This window comes from Tachypleus tridentatus, chromosome 2 (assembly GCF_004210375.1).
Source record: "Tachypleus tridentatus isolate NWPU-2018 chromosome 2, ASM421037v1, whole genome shotgun sequence".
Classification (NCBI taxonomy): domain Eukaryota; kingdom Metazoa; phylum Arthropoda; class Merostomata; order Xiphosura; family Limulidae; genus Tachypleus; species Tachypleus tridentatus.
The window spans coordinates 74,853,017-74,872,781 of record NC_134826.1 but is presented as its reverse complement, the minus strand read 5'-3'; the positions used below and the strand labels follow the sequence as shown (position 1 = coordinate 74,872,781).

General features: G+C 32.8%; 1 protein-coding gene across 1 annotated transcript in view; it reads right to left on the bottom strand.

The window, feature by feature from the left end:
• LOC143244255 (breast cancer anti-estrogen resistance protein 3 homolog) overlaps positions 1–18,508 on the bottom strand; it is a 95,275-nt gene extending 76,767 nt beyond the window's left edge. The window contains exons 1-4 of the mRNA XM_076488596.1: positions 17,346–18,508; positions 14,736–14,839; positions 12,888–13,002; positions 9,901–9,955 (exon numbers count right to left, since the gene is read on the bottom strand). Of these exons, the coding sequence (XP_076344711.1) occupies positions 9,901–9,955; positions 12,888–13,002; positions 14,736–14,839; positions 17,346–17,379 (308 nt within the window). The 5' untranslated portion in view covers positions 17,380–18,508. The remainder of the gene's footprint in view (positions 1–9,900; positions 9,956–12,887; positions 13,003–14,735; positions 14,840–17,345) is intronic.
• Positions 18,509–19,765: the final 1,257 nt, after the last annotated feature.

Genomic DNA, 19,765 nt, shown 5'->3' with positions numbered 1-19,765 from the left:
GTCCCAACTTTTGTATGTTGTTGTCACTCAAACAGTCATCTAGTCCTAAACTTTTTTTATGTTGTTGTCATTCAAACAGTCATCTAGTCCTAAACACTTTTGTATGTTGTTGTCACTCAAACAGTCATCTAGTCCTAAAACTTTTTGTATGTTGTTGTCATTCAAACAGTCATCTAGTCCTAAACACTTTTTTGTTGTTGTCACTCAAACAGTCATCTAGTCCTAAAACTTTTGTATGTTGTTGTCACTCAAACAGTCATCTAGTCCTAAACACTTTTGTATGTTGTTGTCACTCAAACAGTCATCTAGTCCTAAAACTTTGTTTGTTGTTGTCACTCAAACAGACATCTAGTCCTAAAACTTGTATGTTGCTGTCACTCAAACAGTCATCTAGTCCTAACAACTGTTTGTTGTTGTCACTCAAACAGTCATGTAGTCCTAAAACTGTCATTGTATGTTGTTGTCACTCAAACAGTCATGTAGTCCCAAATCTTTTTATGTTGTTGTCATTCAAACAGTCATCTAGTCCTAAAACTTGTATGTTGTTGTAACTCAAACAGTCATCTAGTCCTAAACACTTTTATGTGTTGTTATCATTCAAACAGTCATCTGGTCCTAAACACTTTTCTGTTGTTGTCACTCAAACAGTCATCTAGTCCTAAAACTTTTGTATGTTGTTGTCACTCAAACAGTCATCTAGTCCCAACTCTTTTGTATGTTGTTGTCATTCAAACAGTCATCTAGTCCTAAACACTTTTGTGTGTTGTTGTCACTCAAACAGTCATCTAGTCCTAAAACTTGTATGTTGTTGTAAATCAAACAGTCATCTAGTCCTAAAACTTTTGTATGTTGTTGTCACTGAAACAGTCATTTAGTCCCATCTCTTGTATGTTGTTTTCATTCAAACTGTCATCTAGTCCTAAACACTTTTGTGTGTTGTTATCACTCAATCAGAGATCTAGTCCTAAAATTTGTATGTTGCTCTCACTCAAAAAGTCATCTAGTCCCAACTTTTGTATGTTGTTGTAACTCAAACAGTCATTTAGTCCTAAACACTTTCTATGTTGTCACTCAAACATTCATCTAGTCCTAAAACATTTGTTTGTTGTTGTCATTTAAACAGTCATCTAGTCCTAAACACTTTTGTGTGTTGTTATCACTCAATCAGACATTTAGTCCTTAAACTTGTATGTTGCTGTCACTAAAACAGTCATCTAGTCCAAAAACTCGTGTATGTTGTTGTAACTCAAACAGTCATCTACTCCTAAAACTTTTGTATGTTGTTGTCACTCAAACAGTCATCTAGTCCTAAACACTTTTCTATGTTGTCACTCAAACATTTATCTAGTCCTAAAAATTTGATTGTTGTCGTCACTCAAACTCTCTTCTAGTCCTAAAACTTATATGTTGCTGTCAATCAAACAGTCATCTAGTCCCAACTCTTTTGTATGTTGTTGTCATTCAAACAGTCATCTAATCCTAAGCACTTTTGTATGTTATTGTCACTCAAACAGTCATCTTATCCTAAAAACTTTTGTATGTTGTTGTCACTCAAACAGACATCTAGTCCTAAAACTTGTATGTTGCTGTCACTAAAACATTCATCTAGTCCTAAAAAATTGTTTGTTGTTGTCACTTAAAGAGTCATCTTGTCCTAAAACTTGTATGTTGCTGTCACTCAAACAGTCATCTAGTCCTAAAACTTTTGTATGCTGTTGTCACTCAAACAGTCATCTAGTCCAAAAACCTTTGTATGTTGTTGTCACTCAAACAGTCATCTGGTCCTAAACACTTTTTTATGCTGTCACTCAAACATTCATCTAGTCCTAAAAAATTTGTTTGTTGTTGTCACTCAAACAGTCATCTAGTCCTAAAACTTTTGCATGTTGTTGTTACTCAAACAGTCATGTATTTCCAACTCTTTTATATGTTGTTGTCATTGAAATAGTCATCTAGTCCTAAACACTTTTGTGTGTTGTTATCAATCAAACACTCACCTAGTCCTACAACTTGTACGTTGCTGTCACTCAAACAATCATCTAGTCGTAAACACTTTTCTATGTTGTCACTCAAACATTCATCTAGTCCTAAAATTTTGTTTGTTGTTGTCACTCAAACAGTCATCTAGTCCTAAAACTTTTGTATGTTGTTGTCACTCAAACAGTCATCTAGTCCTAAAACTTTTTTTATGTTGTTGTCACTCAAACAGTCATCTAGTCCAAAAACTCGTGTATGTTGTTGTAACTCAAACAGTCATCTACTCCAAAAACTCGTGTATGTTGCTGTCACTCAGTCATCTAGTCCCAACTCTTTTGTATGTTGTTGTCACTCAAACAGTCATGTTGTCCTAAAACTTGTTTGTTGCTGTCACTCAAACAGTCATCTAGTCCTAAAAACTTTGTTTGTTGTTGTCACTCAAACATTCATCTCGTCCTAAAAACTTTGTTTGTTGTTGTCACTCAAACAGTCATCTAGTCCTAAAACTTTTGTATGCTGTTGTCACTCAAACAGTCATCTAGTCCTAAAACTTTTGTATGTTGTTGTCACTCAAACAGTCATCTAGTCCTAAAACTTGTATGTTGTTGTAACTCAAATAGTCATCTTGTCCTAAACACTTTTCTGTGTTGTTATCACTCAAACAGTCATCTAGTCCCAACTCTTGTATGTTGTTGTCACTCAAACAGTCATCTGGTCCTAAACACTTTTCTATGTTGTCACTTAAACATTCATCTAGTCCTAAAAACTTTGTCTGTTGTTGTCACTCAAACAGTCATCTAGTCCTAAAACTTTTGTATGTTGTTGTCACTCAAACAGTCATCTAGTCCTAAAACTTTTGTATGTTGTTGTCACTCAAACAGTCATCTAGTCCTAAAACTTGTATGTTGTTGTAACTCAAATAGTCATCTAGTCCTAAACACTTTTCTGTGTTGTTATCACTCAAACAGTCATTTAGTCCCAACTCTTGTATGTTGTTGTCACTCAGTCATCTGGTCCTAAGCACTTTTCTATGTTGTCACTTAAACATTCATCTAGTCCTAAAAATTTATTTGTTGTTGTCACTCAAACAGTCATCTAGTCCTAAATCTCTTGTATATTGTTGTCATTCAAACAGTCATCTAATCCTAAGCACTTTTGTATGTTATTGTCACTCAAACAGTCATCTAGTCCTAAAACTCTTGTATGTTGTTGTCATTCAAACAATCATCTAGTCCTAAACACTTTTGTGTGTTGTTATCACTCAAACACTCACCTAGTCCTAAAACTTGTACGTTGTTGTCACTCAAACAGTCATCTAGTCCTAAAACTTTTGTATGTTATTGTCACTCAAACAGTCATCTAGTCCCAATTCTTTTTTATGTTGTTGTCATTCAAACAGTCATCTAGTCCTAAACAGTTTTGTATACTGTTGTCACTTAAACAGTCATCTAGTCCTAAAACTTTTGTATGTTGTTGTCACTGAAACAGTCATCTAGTCCTAAACACTTTTCTATGTTGTCACTCAAACATTGATCTGGTCCTAAAAACTTTGTTTGTTGTTGTCACTCAAACAGACATCTAGTCCTAAAACTTGTATGTTGCTGTCACTCAAACAGTCATCTAGTCCTAACAACTGTTTGTTGTTGTCACTCAAACAGTCATGTAGTCCTAAAACTCTTGTATGTTGTTGTCACTCAAACAGTCATGTAGTCCCAAATCTTTTTTATGTTGTTGTCATTCAAACAGTCATCTAGTCCTAAAACTTGTATGTTGTTGTAACTCAAACAGTCATCTAGTCCTAAACACTTTTATGTGTTGTTATCATTCAAACAGTCATCTGGTCCTAAACACTCTTCTATGTTGTCACTTAAATATTCATCCAGTCCTAAAACTCTTGTATGTTGTTGTCATTCAAACAGTCATCTAGTCTCAACTCTTTTGTATGTTGTTGTCATTCAAACAATCATCTGGTCCTAAACACTTTTGTATGTTGTTGTCACTCAAACAGTCATCTAGTCCTAAAACTTGTATGTTGTTGTAAATCAAACAGTCATCTAGTCCTAAAACTTTTGTATGTTGTTGTCACTCAAACAGTCATCTAGTCCCATCTCTTGTATGTTGTTGTCATTCAAACAGTCATCTAGTCCTAAACATTTTTGTATGTTGTTGTCACTAAAACAGTCATCTAATCCTAAAATTTGTATGTTGTTTTCACTCAAAAAGTCATCTAGTCCCAACTTTTGTATGTTGTTGTAACTCAAACAGTTATTTAGTCCTAAAACATTTGTTTGTTGTTGTCATTGAAACAGTTATCTAGTCCTAAACACTTTTGTGTGTTGTTATCACTCAAACAGTCATCTAGTCCTTAAACTTGTATGTTGTTGTCACTCAAACAGTCATCTAGTCCAAAAACTCGTGTATGTTGTTGTAACTCAAACAGTCATCTAGTCCTAAAACTTTTGTATGTTGTTGTCACTCAAACAGTCATCTAGTCCTAAACACTTTTCTATGTTGTCACTCAAACATTCATCTAGTCCTAAAAATTTGATTGTTGTTGTCACTCAAACAGTCTTCTAGTCCTAAAACTTATATGTTGCTGTCAATCAAACAGTCATCTAGTCGCAACTCTTTTGTATGTTATTGTCACTCAAACAGTCATCTGCTCCCAACTCTTTTGTATGTTGTTGTCATTCAAACAGTCATCTAATCCTAAACACTTTTGTATGTTATTGTCATTCAAACAGTCATCTTATCCTAAAAACTTTTGTATGTTGTTGTCACTCAAACAGACATCTAGTCCTAAAACTTGTATGTTGCTGTCACTAAAACATTCATCTAGTCCTAAAAAATTGTTCGTTGTTGTCACTTAAAGAGTCATCTTAGTCCTAAAACTTGTATGTTGCTGTCATTCAAACAGTCATCTAGTCCTAAAACTTTTGTATGCTGTTGTCACTCAAACAGTCATCTAGTCCAAAAACCTTTGTATGTTGTTGTCACTCAAACAGTCATCTGGTCCTAAACAACTTTTTTATGCTGTCACTCAAACATTCATCTAGTCCTAAAAAATTTGTTTGTTGTTGTCACTCAAACAGTCATCTCGTCCTAAAACTTTTGCATGTTGTTGTTACTCAAACAGTCATGTATTTCCAACTCTTTTGTATGTTGTTGTCATTGAAATAGTCATCTAGTTTTAAACACTTTTGTGTGTTGTTATCAATCAAACACTCTCTAGTCCTACAACTTGTACGTTGCTGTCACTCAAACAATCATCTAGTCCTAAACACTTTTCTATGTTGTCACTCAAACATTCATCTAGTCCTAAAAATTTTTTGTTGTTGTCACTCAAACAGTCATCTTGTCCTAAAAACTTTTGTATGTTGTTATCACTCAATCAGACATCTAGTCCTAAAACTTTTATGTTGTTGTCACTCAAACAGTCATCTAGTCCAAAAACTCGTGTATGTTGTTGTAACTCAAACAGTCATCTAGTCCTAAAAACTTTGTTTGTTGTTGTCACTCAAACAGTCATCTAGTCCTAAAACTTTTGTCTGTTGTTGTCACTCAAACAGTCATCTAGTCCTAAAACTTTTGTATGTTGTTGTCACTCAAACAGTCATCTAGTCCTAAAACTTGTATGTTGTTGTAACTCAAATAGTCATCTAGTCCTAAACACTTTTCTGTGTTGTTATCACTCAAACAGTCATTTAGTCCCAACTCTTGTATGTTGTTGTCACTCAAACAGTCATCTGGTCCTAAACACTTTTCTATGTTGTCACTTAAACATTCATCTAGTCCTAAAAATTTATTTGTTGTTGTCACTCAAACAGTCATCTAGTCCTAAATCTCTTGTATATTGTTGTCATTCAAACAGTCATCTAATCCTAAGCACTTTTGTATGTTATTGTCACTCAAACAGTCATCTAGTCCTAAAACTTGTATGTTGTTGTCATTCAAACAATCATCTAGTCCTAAACACTTTTGTGTGTTGTTATCACTCAAACACTCACCTAGTCCTAAAGCTTGTACGTTGCTGTCACTCAAACAGTCATCTAGTCCTAAAACTTTTGTATGTTATTGTCACTCAAACAGTCATCTAGTCCCAATTCTTTTTTATGTTGTTGTCATTCAAACTGTCATCTAGTCCTAAACAGTTTTGTATACTGTTGTCACTAAAACAGTCATCTAGTCCTAAAACTTGTATGTTGTTGTAAATCAAACCGTAATCTAGTCCTAAAACTTTTGTACGTTGCTGTCATTCAAACAGTCATCTTGTCCTAAACACTTTTCTATGTTGTCACTCAAACATTCATCTGGTCCTTAAAACTTTGTTTGTTGTTGTCACTCAAACTGTCATCTAGTCCTAAAACTTTTGTATGCTGTTGTCACCCAAACAGTCATCTAGTCCTAAAACGTTTGTATGTTGTTGTCACTCAAACAGTCATCTAGTCCATAAAGTCGTATATGTTATTGTCACTCAAACAGTCATCTGTTCCTAAACACTTTTTTATGCTGTCACTCAAACATTCATCTAGTCTTAAAAAATTTGTTTGTTCTTGTCACTCAAACAGTCATCTAGTCCTAAAACTTTTGCATGTTGTTGTTACTCAAACAGTCATCTAGTCCTAACAACTGTTTGTTGTTGTCACTCAAACAGTCATGTAGTCCTAAAACTCTTGTATGTTGTTGTCACTCAAACAGTCATGTAGTTCCAACTCTTTTGTATGTTGTTGTCATTGAAAGAGTCATCTAGTCCTAAAAAATTGTACGTTGTTATCCCTCAAACAGTCATCTAGTCCTAAAACTTGTATGTTGCTGTCACTAAAACATTCATCTAGTCCTAAAAAATTGTACGTTGTTATCCCTCAAACAGTCATCTTGTCCTAAAACTTGTATGTTGCTGTCACTCAAACAGTCATCTAGTCCTTAACACTTTTCTATGTTGTCACTCAAACATTCATCTGGTCCTAAAAACTTTGTTTGTTGTTGTCACTCAAACAGTCATCTAGTCCTAAAACTTTTGTATGCTGTTGTCACTCAAACAGTCATCTAGTTCTTAAACTTTTGTATGTTGTTGTCACTGAAACAGTCATCTGGTCCTAAACACTTTTTTATGCTGTCACTCAAACATTCATCTAGTGCTAAAAATTTGTTTGTTGTTGTCACTCAAACAGTCATCTAGTCCTAAAAGTTTTGCATGTTGTTGTCACTCAAACATTCATGTGGTCCTAAAAACTTTGTTTGTTGTTGTCACTCAAACAGTCATCTAGTCCCAACTCTTTTGTATGTTGTTGTCATTGAAACAGTCATCTAGTCCTAAACACTTTTTTGTGTTGTTATCACTCAATCAGAGATCTAGTCCTAAAATTTGTATGTTGCTGTCACTTAAACAGTCATCTAGTCTAAAAAGTCGTATATGTTATTGTCACTCAAACAGTTATCTAGTCCTAAAACTTTTGTATGTTGTAGTCACTCAAACAGTCATCTGGTCCTAAACACTTTTTTATGCTGTCACTCAAACATTCATCTAGTCCTAAAAATTTGTTTGTTGTTGTCACTCAAACAGTCATCTAGTCCTAACAACTGTTTGTTGTTGTCACTCAAACAGTCATGTAGTCCTAAAACTCTTGTATGTTGTTGTCATTCAAACAGACATGTAGTTCCAACTCTTTTGTATGTTGTTGTCATTGAAACAGTCATCTAGTCCTAAACACTTTTGTTTGTTGTTATCAATCAAACACTCACCTAGTCCTAAAACTTGTACGTTGCTGTCACTCAAACAATCATCTAGTCCTAAATCTTTTGTATGTTGTTGTCACTCAAACAGTCATGTAGTCCCAACTCTTTTTTATGTTGTTGTCATTGAAACAGTCATCTAGTCCTAAACAGTTTTGTATATTGTTGTCACTCAAACAGTCATCTAGTCCTAAAACTTGTATGTTGCTGTCACTAAAACATTTATCTAGTTCTAGAAATTGTTCGTTGTTGTCACTCAAACAGTCATCTAGTGCAAAAACTCTTGTATGTTGTTGTAACTCAAACAGTCATCTAGTCCTAAACACTTTTTTATGTTGTTGTCATTCAAACAGTCATCTAGTCCTAAACAGTTTTGTATATTGTTTCCACTAAAACAGTCATGTAGTCCTAAAACTTGTATGTTGTTGTCACACAGTCATCTAGTCCCAACCATTTTTTATATTGTTGTCATTCAAACAGTCATCTAATCCTAAGCACTTTTGTGTGTTATTGTCACTCAAATAGTCATCTAGTTTTAAAACTCTCGTATGTTGTTGTCATTCAAACAGTCATCTAGTCCTAAACACTTTTGTGTTTTGTTATCACTCAAACAGTCATCTAGTCCTAAAACTTGTATGTTGCTGGCACTCAAACAGTCATCTAGTCCTAAAACTTTTATATGTTATTGTCACTCTAAGAGTCATCTAGTCCCAATTCTTTTTTATGTTGTTGTCATTCAAACAGTTATCTAGTTCTAAATAGTTTTGTATATTGTTGTCACTAAAACAGTCATCTAGTCCTAACACTTGTATGTTGCTGTCACTCAAAGAGCCATCTAGTCCTAAATCTCTTGTATGTTGTTGTCAATAAAACAGTCATCTCGTCCTAAAACTTGTATGTTGCTGTCACTCAAACAGTAATCTAGTCCAAAATCGCTTGTATGTTGTTGTCACTCAAACAGTCATCAAGTCGAAAAACTCATGTATGTTGTTGTCATTCAAACAGTCATCTGGTCTTAAAACTTTTGTATGTTGTTGTCACTCAAACAGTCATCTGGTCTTAAAACTTTTGTATGTTATTGTCACTCAAACAGTCATCTAGTCCTAAAACATTTGTATGTTGTTGTCACTCAAACTGTCATCTAGTCCCAACTCTTTTGTATGTTGTTGTCACTCAAACAGTCATCTAGTCCTAAAACTTTTGTGTGTTGTTGTCACTCAAACAGTCATCCAGTCTTTAAAAAGTTTAACACTTGTATACTTTTTATTTTACACTGCAGATTTTCCAAAAGTCGCTCTCAAACATAAAATATTTTATATGAAGCGGGGTATTTTAAATCAAACTATTAAACCGCGAGAACTGAACAATCGTGCAGTTAAGTACCTAAAATTCGTAAAATTAGCAGTTGACATTTGTATTTATATACAATTATGCTATTATGGATTTATAGTTTATTTCACCTACTATTAGAATGACTTAATGTTAACTGCTTCAATTTAACTAAACAGACATAATGAGGATTTTTCAGCGTGAATAATGGTTATATAATCGCACCTGGTTTTACATAACTAATAAAATTAACATCTATAATTTAGGAAACTTCAAATTTGTGACAGTTGAGTGTATAAGCCAGAACACAACAACAACTTTATTAATTTCTCAATATACTAGAATTATAGCAAGTACGTACAATGGGATTTTCTATACTATACTCGACGGTCTTCATTGAACGACTTGACAGGGAAGGTTATTTAATCGTTCATCAAAATAAATAAATAAAGCAACAAAAGCGAGTTAAATATACCACGTTTTGTTTTAATCCTATTTCTGATAAAACGAAATAATCTAAATGTCCATTTCCTATTGTATGACCCAAGACTTTCTTCACATTTGTAATAAATAAATAAACAAAATGATTAATGAGGAATGGTTAGATACGACACTTCAATAACGATAAAAAAAAAAAAAAACACCACCAAAAACGTTTGGAATAAATTATTAGTACAATCACTAGGGAACTAATTTCGCCATGATTACATTGAGATAAATACACCACTGACGAGAACAGTTTCCTGTGAACTACCATCAAATAACGGTTATTACAAAACCACCAAAGAACACCTAATGTCCAGCAAAGAATAATTAACATCAGCGTTTCTAAACTGTATTATTAAATCAAAATCATCTTACCTTTTCTGCGATTTGCTCTCATTAAAACTACGTCGTTCTGTTTTCATGTGAAGATCTGGAAAATGCACAACTCAAAATCATCATTGTTTGCTTTGATGAAACTAAGCAAACATCAGTTGTTTAATATAAGCTACTTCCCAATTAAAACGAGTCTCATCTAGTGTCTAACTATACAAGGGTCTTAGTCAATAAACAGTACTTTCAGCTGAGTCATCCAACCCCTACTGGTCATTGTTAATGTTCCTACACACTAGGTTAATGTCCCTACACACTAGATCGATGAAAATTCGCTTCACGTCTCTTCTACCATTAATGTTCTGCGGCAACTTCAAAGTGAAATATGCATACGTAATATACCATTTTGTAACAGAAAGAGCGAGGCAAGTAAGCATTTTTTTCTTTTCTCAGTTTACTTTCGATATTCAATGGTCAACCGTAAAAACGTATGGTTTTTAAGGTAGCTAATTAAAGATTAAAACGTCACTTCCGGTTGAACAGAAGAGCACAAGAACCTGGTGTTTCTATATGTGAAAGGTTAACGTCACTTCCGTCAAATGGATAAACCAGCAAGCCTATAACGATAATAAATCTAGCACTGTAAGTGTATTAGTTTACTATGTTCCAAGTTTAAGGCTTTATTATTATTACAGCATGTGTCTGGCTTTAATACTTTCTACAATAACGAAGGGCTTGGAATTATTGTTAGAGGTGATCGCTAGCCCTTTAGACTCGTAGTTCAAAGGTTGCGTGTTCCAGGCTTGTCGGTTTCTATCAGGTGTTTTAATTGTCTAAGCGTTAGAATAGGCATAAGACGATGACTGAGAGTTAAATCACAGAACTAAACAGTGATGGACCCGATCCTGTCAAGTAAAAACATGTTACTATTCTTACTCTGAAAGCACTGGCTGATATAATACTATGTTTATTTTATTTACTACATTGGCTGATATGATACTACGATTATCTTATTTACTACACTGGCTGATATGATACTATGTTTATCCTATTTACTACACTGGCTAATATAATACTATGTTTATCTTACTTTATTACATTAATATTGTTTAATATTGTATTGGTGCTACAAGTATCTTACTTTATTACATTCATAATGTTTCATTTTGTATTGTATTGGCGCTATTTATTAGTTTCCTTCCTTCTAGTTTATTAGTTCAAAATTAATTTAAAATATACATCTAAGTTCAAATTTTAGACGCGTCTCCGTGTGAATGTTCAAAATTAGTGAGTTGTGTGAAAGACAGAAAACCATATTTTCCAAAATACGTGGCAGCTTTTCTCGAGGGATCAGTTTGTTTCTGAGTTTTGTGCAAAGCTACATGAGGGCTATTTGCGCCCTCTATGCAACTATGCACCGAAGATCTTAGGTCACTCTTTTACCAAGGAATAGTGGGATTGACCGTCACATCATATCGCCCCACGGCTGAAAGAGCAAGCATGTGTGGTGTGACGAGGATTCGAACGAACGATCCCGAGATGTAAAATCGAGCGCCCTAACCACCTATTCATGTCGGGCCATCGAGGGATTAGAGTTGATGGTGTAATAAAGAAAGTAGTGGATGTTATATTCTGATAGTGACCATAATTTATTAGCTTGTCCAAAAAATAAACGTTTTTTAAACTGGGAAGTTTGGAAAAGTATAAACCAGTGTTGTAAAACATGCTTTAGTCAAAGTAAGCACCATTTGCTTCAACACACTTTTTCCAATGTGTAACGATGCTGTTTATGCCCCTGATGCAGAAATCAGAGTTCCTATGGTCAATGAACTCCCAAAAGCTTTTTCTGAAGCTGCCTGGTTTTGAAAGCGCTTATTGTTCAAAAAGTTGTCAAAGTACTGAAGAAAATGAAAATCTGTAGGGGAAAGGTCTGGGTAATAAGCTCTGGATGAGGTAGAACCTCGATTCCCAATTCGTTCAATTTTTGGAGCATCATCCTTGACAGGTCTCATAACGCCGATTTTGTTGATCTTCAGTCAGCTCATGCGGAATTCACTTAACTTTTTCGTCTTTCCAATCACACTCAGGTAGTTGGCAATGCTTGATTTGCTTGTGCCTAGCTTTTCTGCAAGCTCACGTACAGTTGTGCGAGGGTCTGTTTCAACTTCTTCCCTTAATGTGTTTTCATCTAAGAATGGCTTCCCTCCACAATTTTCGTGGTCTTTAAGACTTTCGCCTTCATGTCGAAACCTGTACGTTCAGTGACAGATCCATGGCTGAATGCCTGGTTGATGTTCCGTGTAGTTTCGGTAGTTTTTCGTCCAAGTTTGAAGCCGTAGAGGAAAATGAGACGAAAGTCCTTATTGTTCATGCTGTTCTGGGGGGTTGCGAAACTTACTTTGAGTACAGTTGAAACAGCAGACAGTTAAGACACCTTGTAAACAACAAACGTTGGATTAAACCAACTATCCATTGATAAGTTACTCAATATTCAGCTTCTAAATGTTATTGTGAGAATTCCGGCATTTGTTTCTGGACATCCTAATAAATATGTCAGCTTTTTTTTTTATAGTAAGCTTACATTTTAACTCATTTCTGGTAAATTACTGTATATGCGTTTAGGTTTTCAATCGCGAGCTTGTGTTTGATTCAATTCTTCATTAATTATTACATATGTATAATTCTGAATTTGTGTTTTTATATCGTGAGCTTTTATTAAAATTTATTTTTCTAAACTGTTGTATATATAACAGTGAGCACTTACTTTACCACAATAACCAGTTCATTGTGTTTATTCTTTCACTCAACGCAAAACAACAGCACGAAAAACAAAAAGAAGACATGAAAATATTTTATAATCTGTATGAAACTTTTAATATTAGGCCCCAGCTGGAACAGCGGTATATCTATGGATTTACAACGCTAAAATGAGCAGTTCAATTTCCCTTAGTGGACATAACAGATAGCCCGATGTTCTTTTGCTATTAGAAGCAGATACACCCACACGCGCTAATATTAAATATGTAACTTACTTTTTATTTCATATTTTTCTCGCAGTAAGATAAGAGATGATGAGATCTTGGCGCGGTGTGCTCCATTTTTCACTCCAATTTCTTTCAAGTCTCTTTCTGACATGTATATAACGTCCTAAAACAATTTACATCCCAGAATTAATTAATTTCTAAATGTAAATACCATATTAGTTTCAACGGTGTGTACATCTTCTAGTTTAATTACTTAATAATTGAGAATATATGGGTGCGTTTGGTATCAAAATTTATAATATTATTTTAAAGATGATAAAGCTTAAATCGTATAAAAAACTACGATATCGGACTGATCGAGAGAAAATGAAACTTTTATCCTTTGAAAATTTATAACAGATAGAGTTTACTTAAACAAGATATTTATATTCATGACAAAACTAACGATAGGAACAGATAAGAGAAATAATAACTTTCTCATTCTAAACTTGTTTCGAAACTTAATTCTCATTGCAAACTATTATTCATTGTTTACACTAATTTACTGATAAATTAAAAAATTGAACACCTTTGTTTTTGTAAATATGCATTTTAAACTAAATCAATTCTTACGTCAATAAATTTGTATGTTTCATCTATATGATAATACATATACTAAACTTAATCCGTGTTTAGACTAATTATATCATTAAATGACATTTAAACATAAGGGTATTTTGATTCCTTTATATATTATTGTAAGAATTTCGAGACATAACTAATGAAATTATGTTTAAAACCTATGTATTTTGATCAGAAATTATGGAACTGTTAATTTGATCATAAATAAAAGAAAATATTACTGATATACATACATGTTTAGAAAAGCTGTATTTGATAAAATTTCAAAGGTATTAAAATCTAGTTGACGTGTTAGTATACATATAGATATGTTGGGAGAAACTGTGAGAAATATAAGTTAAAGTGTATTTCTATCTGGTTCTTGTGTTAAGGATATGTCGCGATGCTCAAAAAGGCTGTAGGAGATTGACTGTTGTGAATAGTTTCAGATACAACACAGAAAATATTCCACAGGACACTTTCTTTCTCTACTTATAGCCATTGTTTCAGGGTATTTCAATACAGGAAATGTTTTACAGGAAGATATCTTTCTTTATTTACAGTCATTTTTTCAGGGTATTTCAATACAGAAAATGTTTTACAGAAATATCTTTTTCTTTACTTGCAGTCATTGTTTCAGGGTATTTCAATGCAGGAAATGTTTCACAGGAAGATCTCTTTGATGACTTACAGTCATTGTATCACGGTATTTCAATACAGGCATTGTTTTACAGAAAGATTCCTTTCTTTACTTACAGTCATTGTGTCTAGGTATTTCAATAGAGGGAATGTTTTGCAGGAAGATCTATTTGTTTACTTACAGTCATTGTTTCAGGCTATTTCAATATAGGAAATGTTTTACAGAAAGGTTTATTTACTTATTGCCATTGTTTCAGGGTATTTCAAAACAGGAAATGTTTTACAGGAAGATATATTTTTTGACCTACAGTCATTGTTTCAGGGTATTTCAATGCAGGAAATGTTTTATAGAAAGATTTATTTATTTATTTATAGCCATTGTTTCAGAGTATTTCAATAGAGGAAATGTTTTAGAGAAAGATCTCTTTGTTTACTTATAGTCATTGTTTTCAGTTAAGTACTTCTGTTTCATTCTTGCTTCAATTCTAAATTTGGTCATTACTTAGATTTAAATCTTATAAATAATTAAATGTATTATCAAATGAGATAATCTTCGCTGCCAAACTGAAGTGTTTTTTTTTTTAATAACATAATACATAGAAAGCGTTTTATAAACAAAAACTTAAAATATTCGACTATAATTACAATCTGCCTAACCTCAACTCCTTTGAACTTGCAGAAAATCTCGATATATTCAAAGAGTTCAAGATTTTGAAGCCAAGGTTTAATATCCAAATGTGGTTTTTTATTAGAGCTGCCACCTATAAATCATAAACACAATTATCACATCCAAGTATGGTTTTTATTAAAATTGTCACCTGTAAATCATAAACACAAAGAATATGTTGAAATAGGTAATATTCAAACTATTAATAAAACTGTGGATAATGTATAAATAATTTCATTTTATTTACAATAATACAGTAATAATTTAATGTAAATATTTAATGTGCTTAAGTTTTTATGTGTTTGACATTTTAAATGTTTTATTATTTCTATTCAACCACAATCACAATACAAGAGCAAGGAATCACCCATACAATAACGTATAGTAGTGAGAGGTTGGAGGAGCGTTTTTGGAAGTTAATTTATGTAGCTTCTAAACAATAGTATATATACTGAAGTTTTAAATCAAAGTAAATTATAAGGATGAAGTTACATGTAAGTTTATCACGCATTTGGCACGTATATGTTTTTGTCCTTAATATCTCCTTGTATTGAGAATCCTTACACTTCTTAAATATATATATACATATACACACTACAAAGTTCAAAAACGTAATTTTTATAAAAAGTAAATAAGAAGAAAGTTCGAGTTTATCAAATTTTAAGAGAATCTAGAAATTTTCTCATCTTTGAGCATATATGGTGAGTTAGAAAGTGAACGTTTCAGGGTGTTTGCTGTTAAAATTACTAGTTCTATGACATTAATGTTAAAAAAGAACGTGTGAATAACAAAATGTTACAAACATTTCAATATTTCGCTCACTGTTTCTTCAAGTGGCCTATGAGAACTGTAAAAATATGTGTAGATTACATTAAATCAGTTTAAACATACGGTAGCTACACCTTCACGTGCTTACGCGGCATCATCCCGAAAAATATTTTAGGAAGTGGGGATACATACGATTTTTCTTAACGCTATGCACATGAAATTAAATACCTGTCCCACATCCTGGGTTGTACCTAAACTGTTTCAAGTCAGAGACTGCAAAATCTTTGTATTAATACACACATGAATACACTCTTCCATAGTGATACGAACTTCATATTTTATTGGGACACATACATCAGTTTTACATGTACGAAACAAACACTGACGATTCTTTAACTTACGTGTTAATAACAGAAAACAGCCTCCTGCTTTCTCTATTTGTATACAAAACATGCGCATTTTTAAACGTTGTATGATAGAATTGATAAGGTAATTAATGTATGAAAATTTAAGATTACAAAGATGGACTAATTTTTTATATTTGTTGTTGCTCCACAACTAAATCTGATCTTATTTCCTCTTCTGTGCTCATTGAGTATATTCTACTGACATGCGTTTACCTTCATACTGTTTTTATAAGGAACTAACTGGAATACCCAAAGGACAGGTTAAAAAACCCGTTTATAACAGAATATTGGAAATTGTGCTTCTATTTTGTTTACTACACATAAAAATTGCTGTAAAAATGTACCAACACTGAAAACAAAAACATAGTGTTTTCAAGAATTCTATTAATATAAAATTTAATGGTGGTCGAAACCCACTCAGGCCATCCCGTACGAAATCTGGTGCTGATATATCAAGAAATATGTAAAGTTATAAGAAACAAATATCAAATGACATACATACACACTCTTTGGTTTATGTAGTAGATAGAATGTTCCTAGATCTTAAATACGATTAGAAAAGGAAGATAACCCAGAGAACATAAAAGATTCGTAGTAATTGTATGCTAAACTTCTTTATTTCTCACAAAATAAAGAATAACTTTTGTAGTAAGCTGTTTTGTTTTCTAATTTAGAAACTTGCATTGTTTTTGTCTAAAGGAAGTCGCTGAAGATTTAATGACTAGAAATTTCTTGAATATTCAAGAAAGGACTTCAACGATATAAACGCGTGTTAGTTGAGACAGGTGAAATTATTCATTGATTGTTAATAAATTAATTCGTTCAATTAATGCGATCAACGAAGTAACAGAAATACGAAAAGTATCGATTGTACGAGAATATTGACAATTAGACAGAATCTTTATTGAGATGTATTTCATTGCTGAACCTGACCTGCTGTTAGTTACGCCTACAGCTTTGAATTAAAAAAATGAAACACTTTCGTTAACTTATTTTTACCAGATAATCCAAAATAACCCGCACAACATTACAGTTACAACACTTGCTGTTTGGAGGGTAATAAAACTGCGTCCGCAATCTCACAGCAGCATGTCTGCAAACTTACATTAAACACAGGGTTTTGACGAGTACATATAGCTAATTGTGTATCTTTTAAACAAACATAAAGTACTCATTTCTATATACATTCCATTAACCTGTACTTAATAAATCATGTTAAATTATGCAGAAATATGTTTGTGATACATAAACTTAACAAAAAACGACAAATATTTAAAAAAAAAAAATTTCACTCGAATATTTGTTAATAATAACTTTCCACTCATATTCTAAATACCTAATTTTTTATTTTTACAATACAAAAATTACTTAGTGATATTGCATAATAAGTTAAGACATTGTAATTTGAACAGAAAAATAGCTTACTACTTAATTCGGTTAGGCCTCGCTGAGTAGTCATTTCGTCATAAAATTATAAAAAAATCCACAAAAGTATAAAAACTAGAGAGAATATATATCAACGAAAGTACATCCTTTAACACTAATGTAAAGTGGCTTTAGACATTCATTACTTTCCAAAATTGTACAAATGTGTTTTAAATTAATTAAAAGTACGAGGAATAAAAGTAATCAACAGTAGAATAGTGGGACAATATGTACGTCACAGGACAAGGTTCAAGTTACCAAGAGATAAGTAATACACTTATCAGTGAAATATAGTTGGAGAACCAACAAATAACAACGAAACACAGTTAAAACCTGAACTGTGAATTATTTTTAAAAGTTACTTTAAAATAGAGATAATTCGCCTACTTTATAATCTACTACACCTTTGGGTGATGTGCAACACGATAAAATTTTAATTTAAGCCAACCACACATTTACGATAACTTTGTCTGTGCAAATAGCTTACAGAATGTACTTAATGAGATATAGGTTATTGGTTGTTAATGTTTAATATTAGTAATCAAAGGCTCATCAAACTAGTACCATCAGAAAGTGTGAAGGAGAGTAAACTATGTCAAACTTCAAGTGATAAGTTTTGTAATGTTTCAGCTTCTCATAATATGAGGAACACTAGTTTACTTGTAAAATGTGTCATGGCCAGCTTCTTTTAATTAGAAAGAAAATACCAAATTATACCTCTAGAATCACGAGGCTTCAAACTCATGCTATATACTACTCCCAGAAATAAAAAAAAATTAAAAAATACACTCATTAAGCTTACAGGGGGATTGAACAACGTTAAATTAATTTATTTACTGGAAATATTCATCGAAAATCTATTCAACTGCAACAAAAAGTTTGGATCTAAATTCTACAACAAACCAACATTTTTGGGCTGTACTGTCATTTCATCACATCTGTACCTGACTTTTACAAAACTAGTTTAATAATTATTTTATTTCATAGAACATATAATCTTACCAGGTCTTATGGTTATTTTCATGATCAATGTATCAATATAAAATTATTTAATTAAAAATGCCTTCTCTCCAGCATTCATGAACAAAAGTACTTTTGAATACATCAATAAGGTTTACAACCCCAAAATTCCTGACCTCATCATTCCTAGATGCCTTATCACCTTGGTGTTACCTTTACTGGTTCCAGCAGCATCAAACTAAAAGTGAAATCAAAAGCATCCTACAAGCAACTTACCCTAAGTCACCTTAAGATTATTTCCAAACAGAACAAACACATAGTCAATTTTTCCTGTTTAAACACAACATACCTCCTTCACAAAATTGCTGGTAGTAAACAAATATTTGTGTCCTTGCTGCAGGCTAGTCTATATTGGGTAAACAACTCAAACCTTAAGTACCAGAATTAAGGAGCATATACATAACAGCCATTTCAATAATTCTGGAATTTACAACCACGTAAGCAAAGACTGTAATAAAATAACAATACAGTGAACACTTCAGAATAATAAACTCAGCAAGAGATGGATGGACACTAAGAAAGCAGGAAACACTTATAATTCATAACCTACAACTTAAGTTGAAAAATCAACTTGCTGTGCCATCGAATTTCAACTATGATTAACTCATCATGCCTGAGACAGAGAAAAAAAAGTGAAAACTTTATCCAACAAACAAGTGTCAAAACTATGTGAATATCTAAAACAGATGTCTTATCATAGCATTAAATTCAAGACCCAATTAATTTAGATGGGAAGCAGTTGATGACCATCTACCAGGTGAAAATACCTAGAACATGTCTTTCAACACGATCAAGGACTGTAGATGGGAAGTGGTTGATGGCCATCTACCAGATGAAAATATCTAGAACAGGTATCTTATTACACCATCAAGTTCAAGGTCTGATGAATGTAGATGAGAAGTGGTTGATGGCCATCTACCAGATGAAAATATCTAAAACAGATGTCTTATCATAGTATCAAGTACAAGGTTTGATGAATGTAGATGGGAAGTGGTTAATGACCATCTACCATATTAAAATATCCAGAACAGATGTCTTTCCACACAATCAAAAACTGTAGGTGAGAAGTGGCTGATGGCCACCTAACTGTCTTAAACAGATAAGAAGCTAGACCCTAAAGTTATTGCCAAAAGGACTATTGTGACAAAGAAGATAATAAAGGTTAGAAAAGTAGAATGTTTGTTGGTTGTATCTGCATTCAGACATATAGCCATGCAAATTATTCCAATGAGGAAGAGAACTGAAATGACAAGTGGTAGCCAAAAATAGACAATATGAGATTGTTTATAACAGCTATAGATGAGATCCACTGGATTGGATTTTGCATGTATATAATTTGGATAAGCTATAAAACACGCATTTATAAAAGTAGCCTAGAGCTTTAAAGAGAACCTGAGATG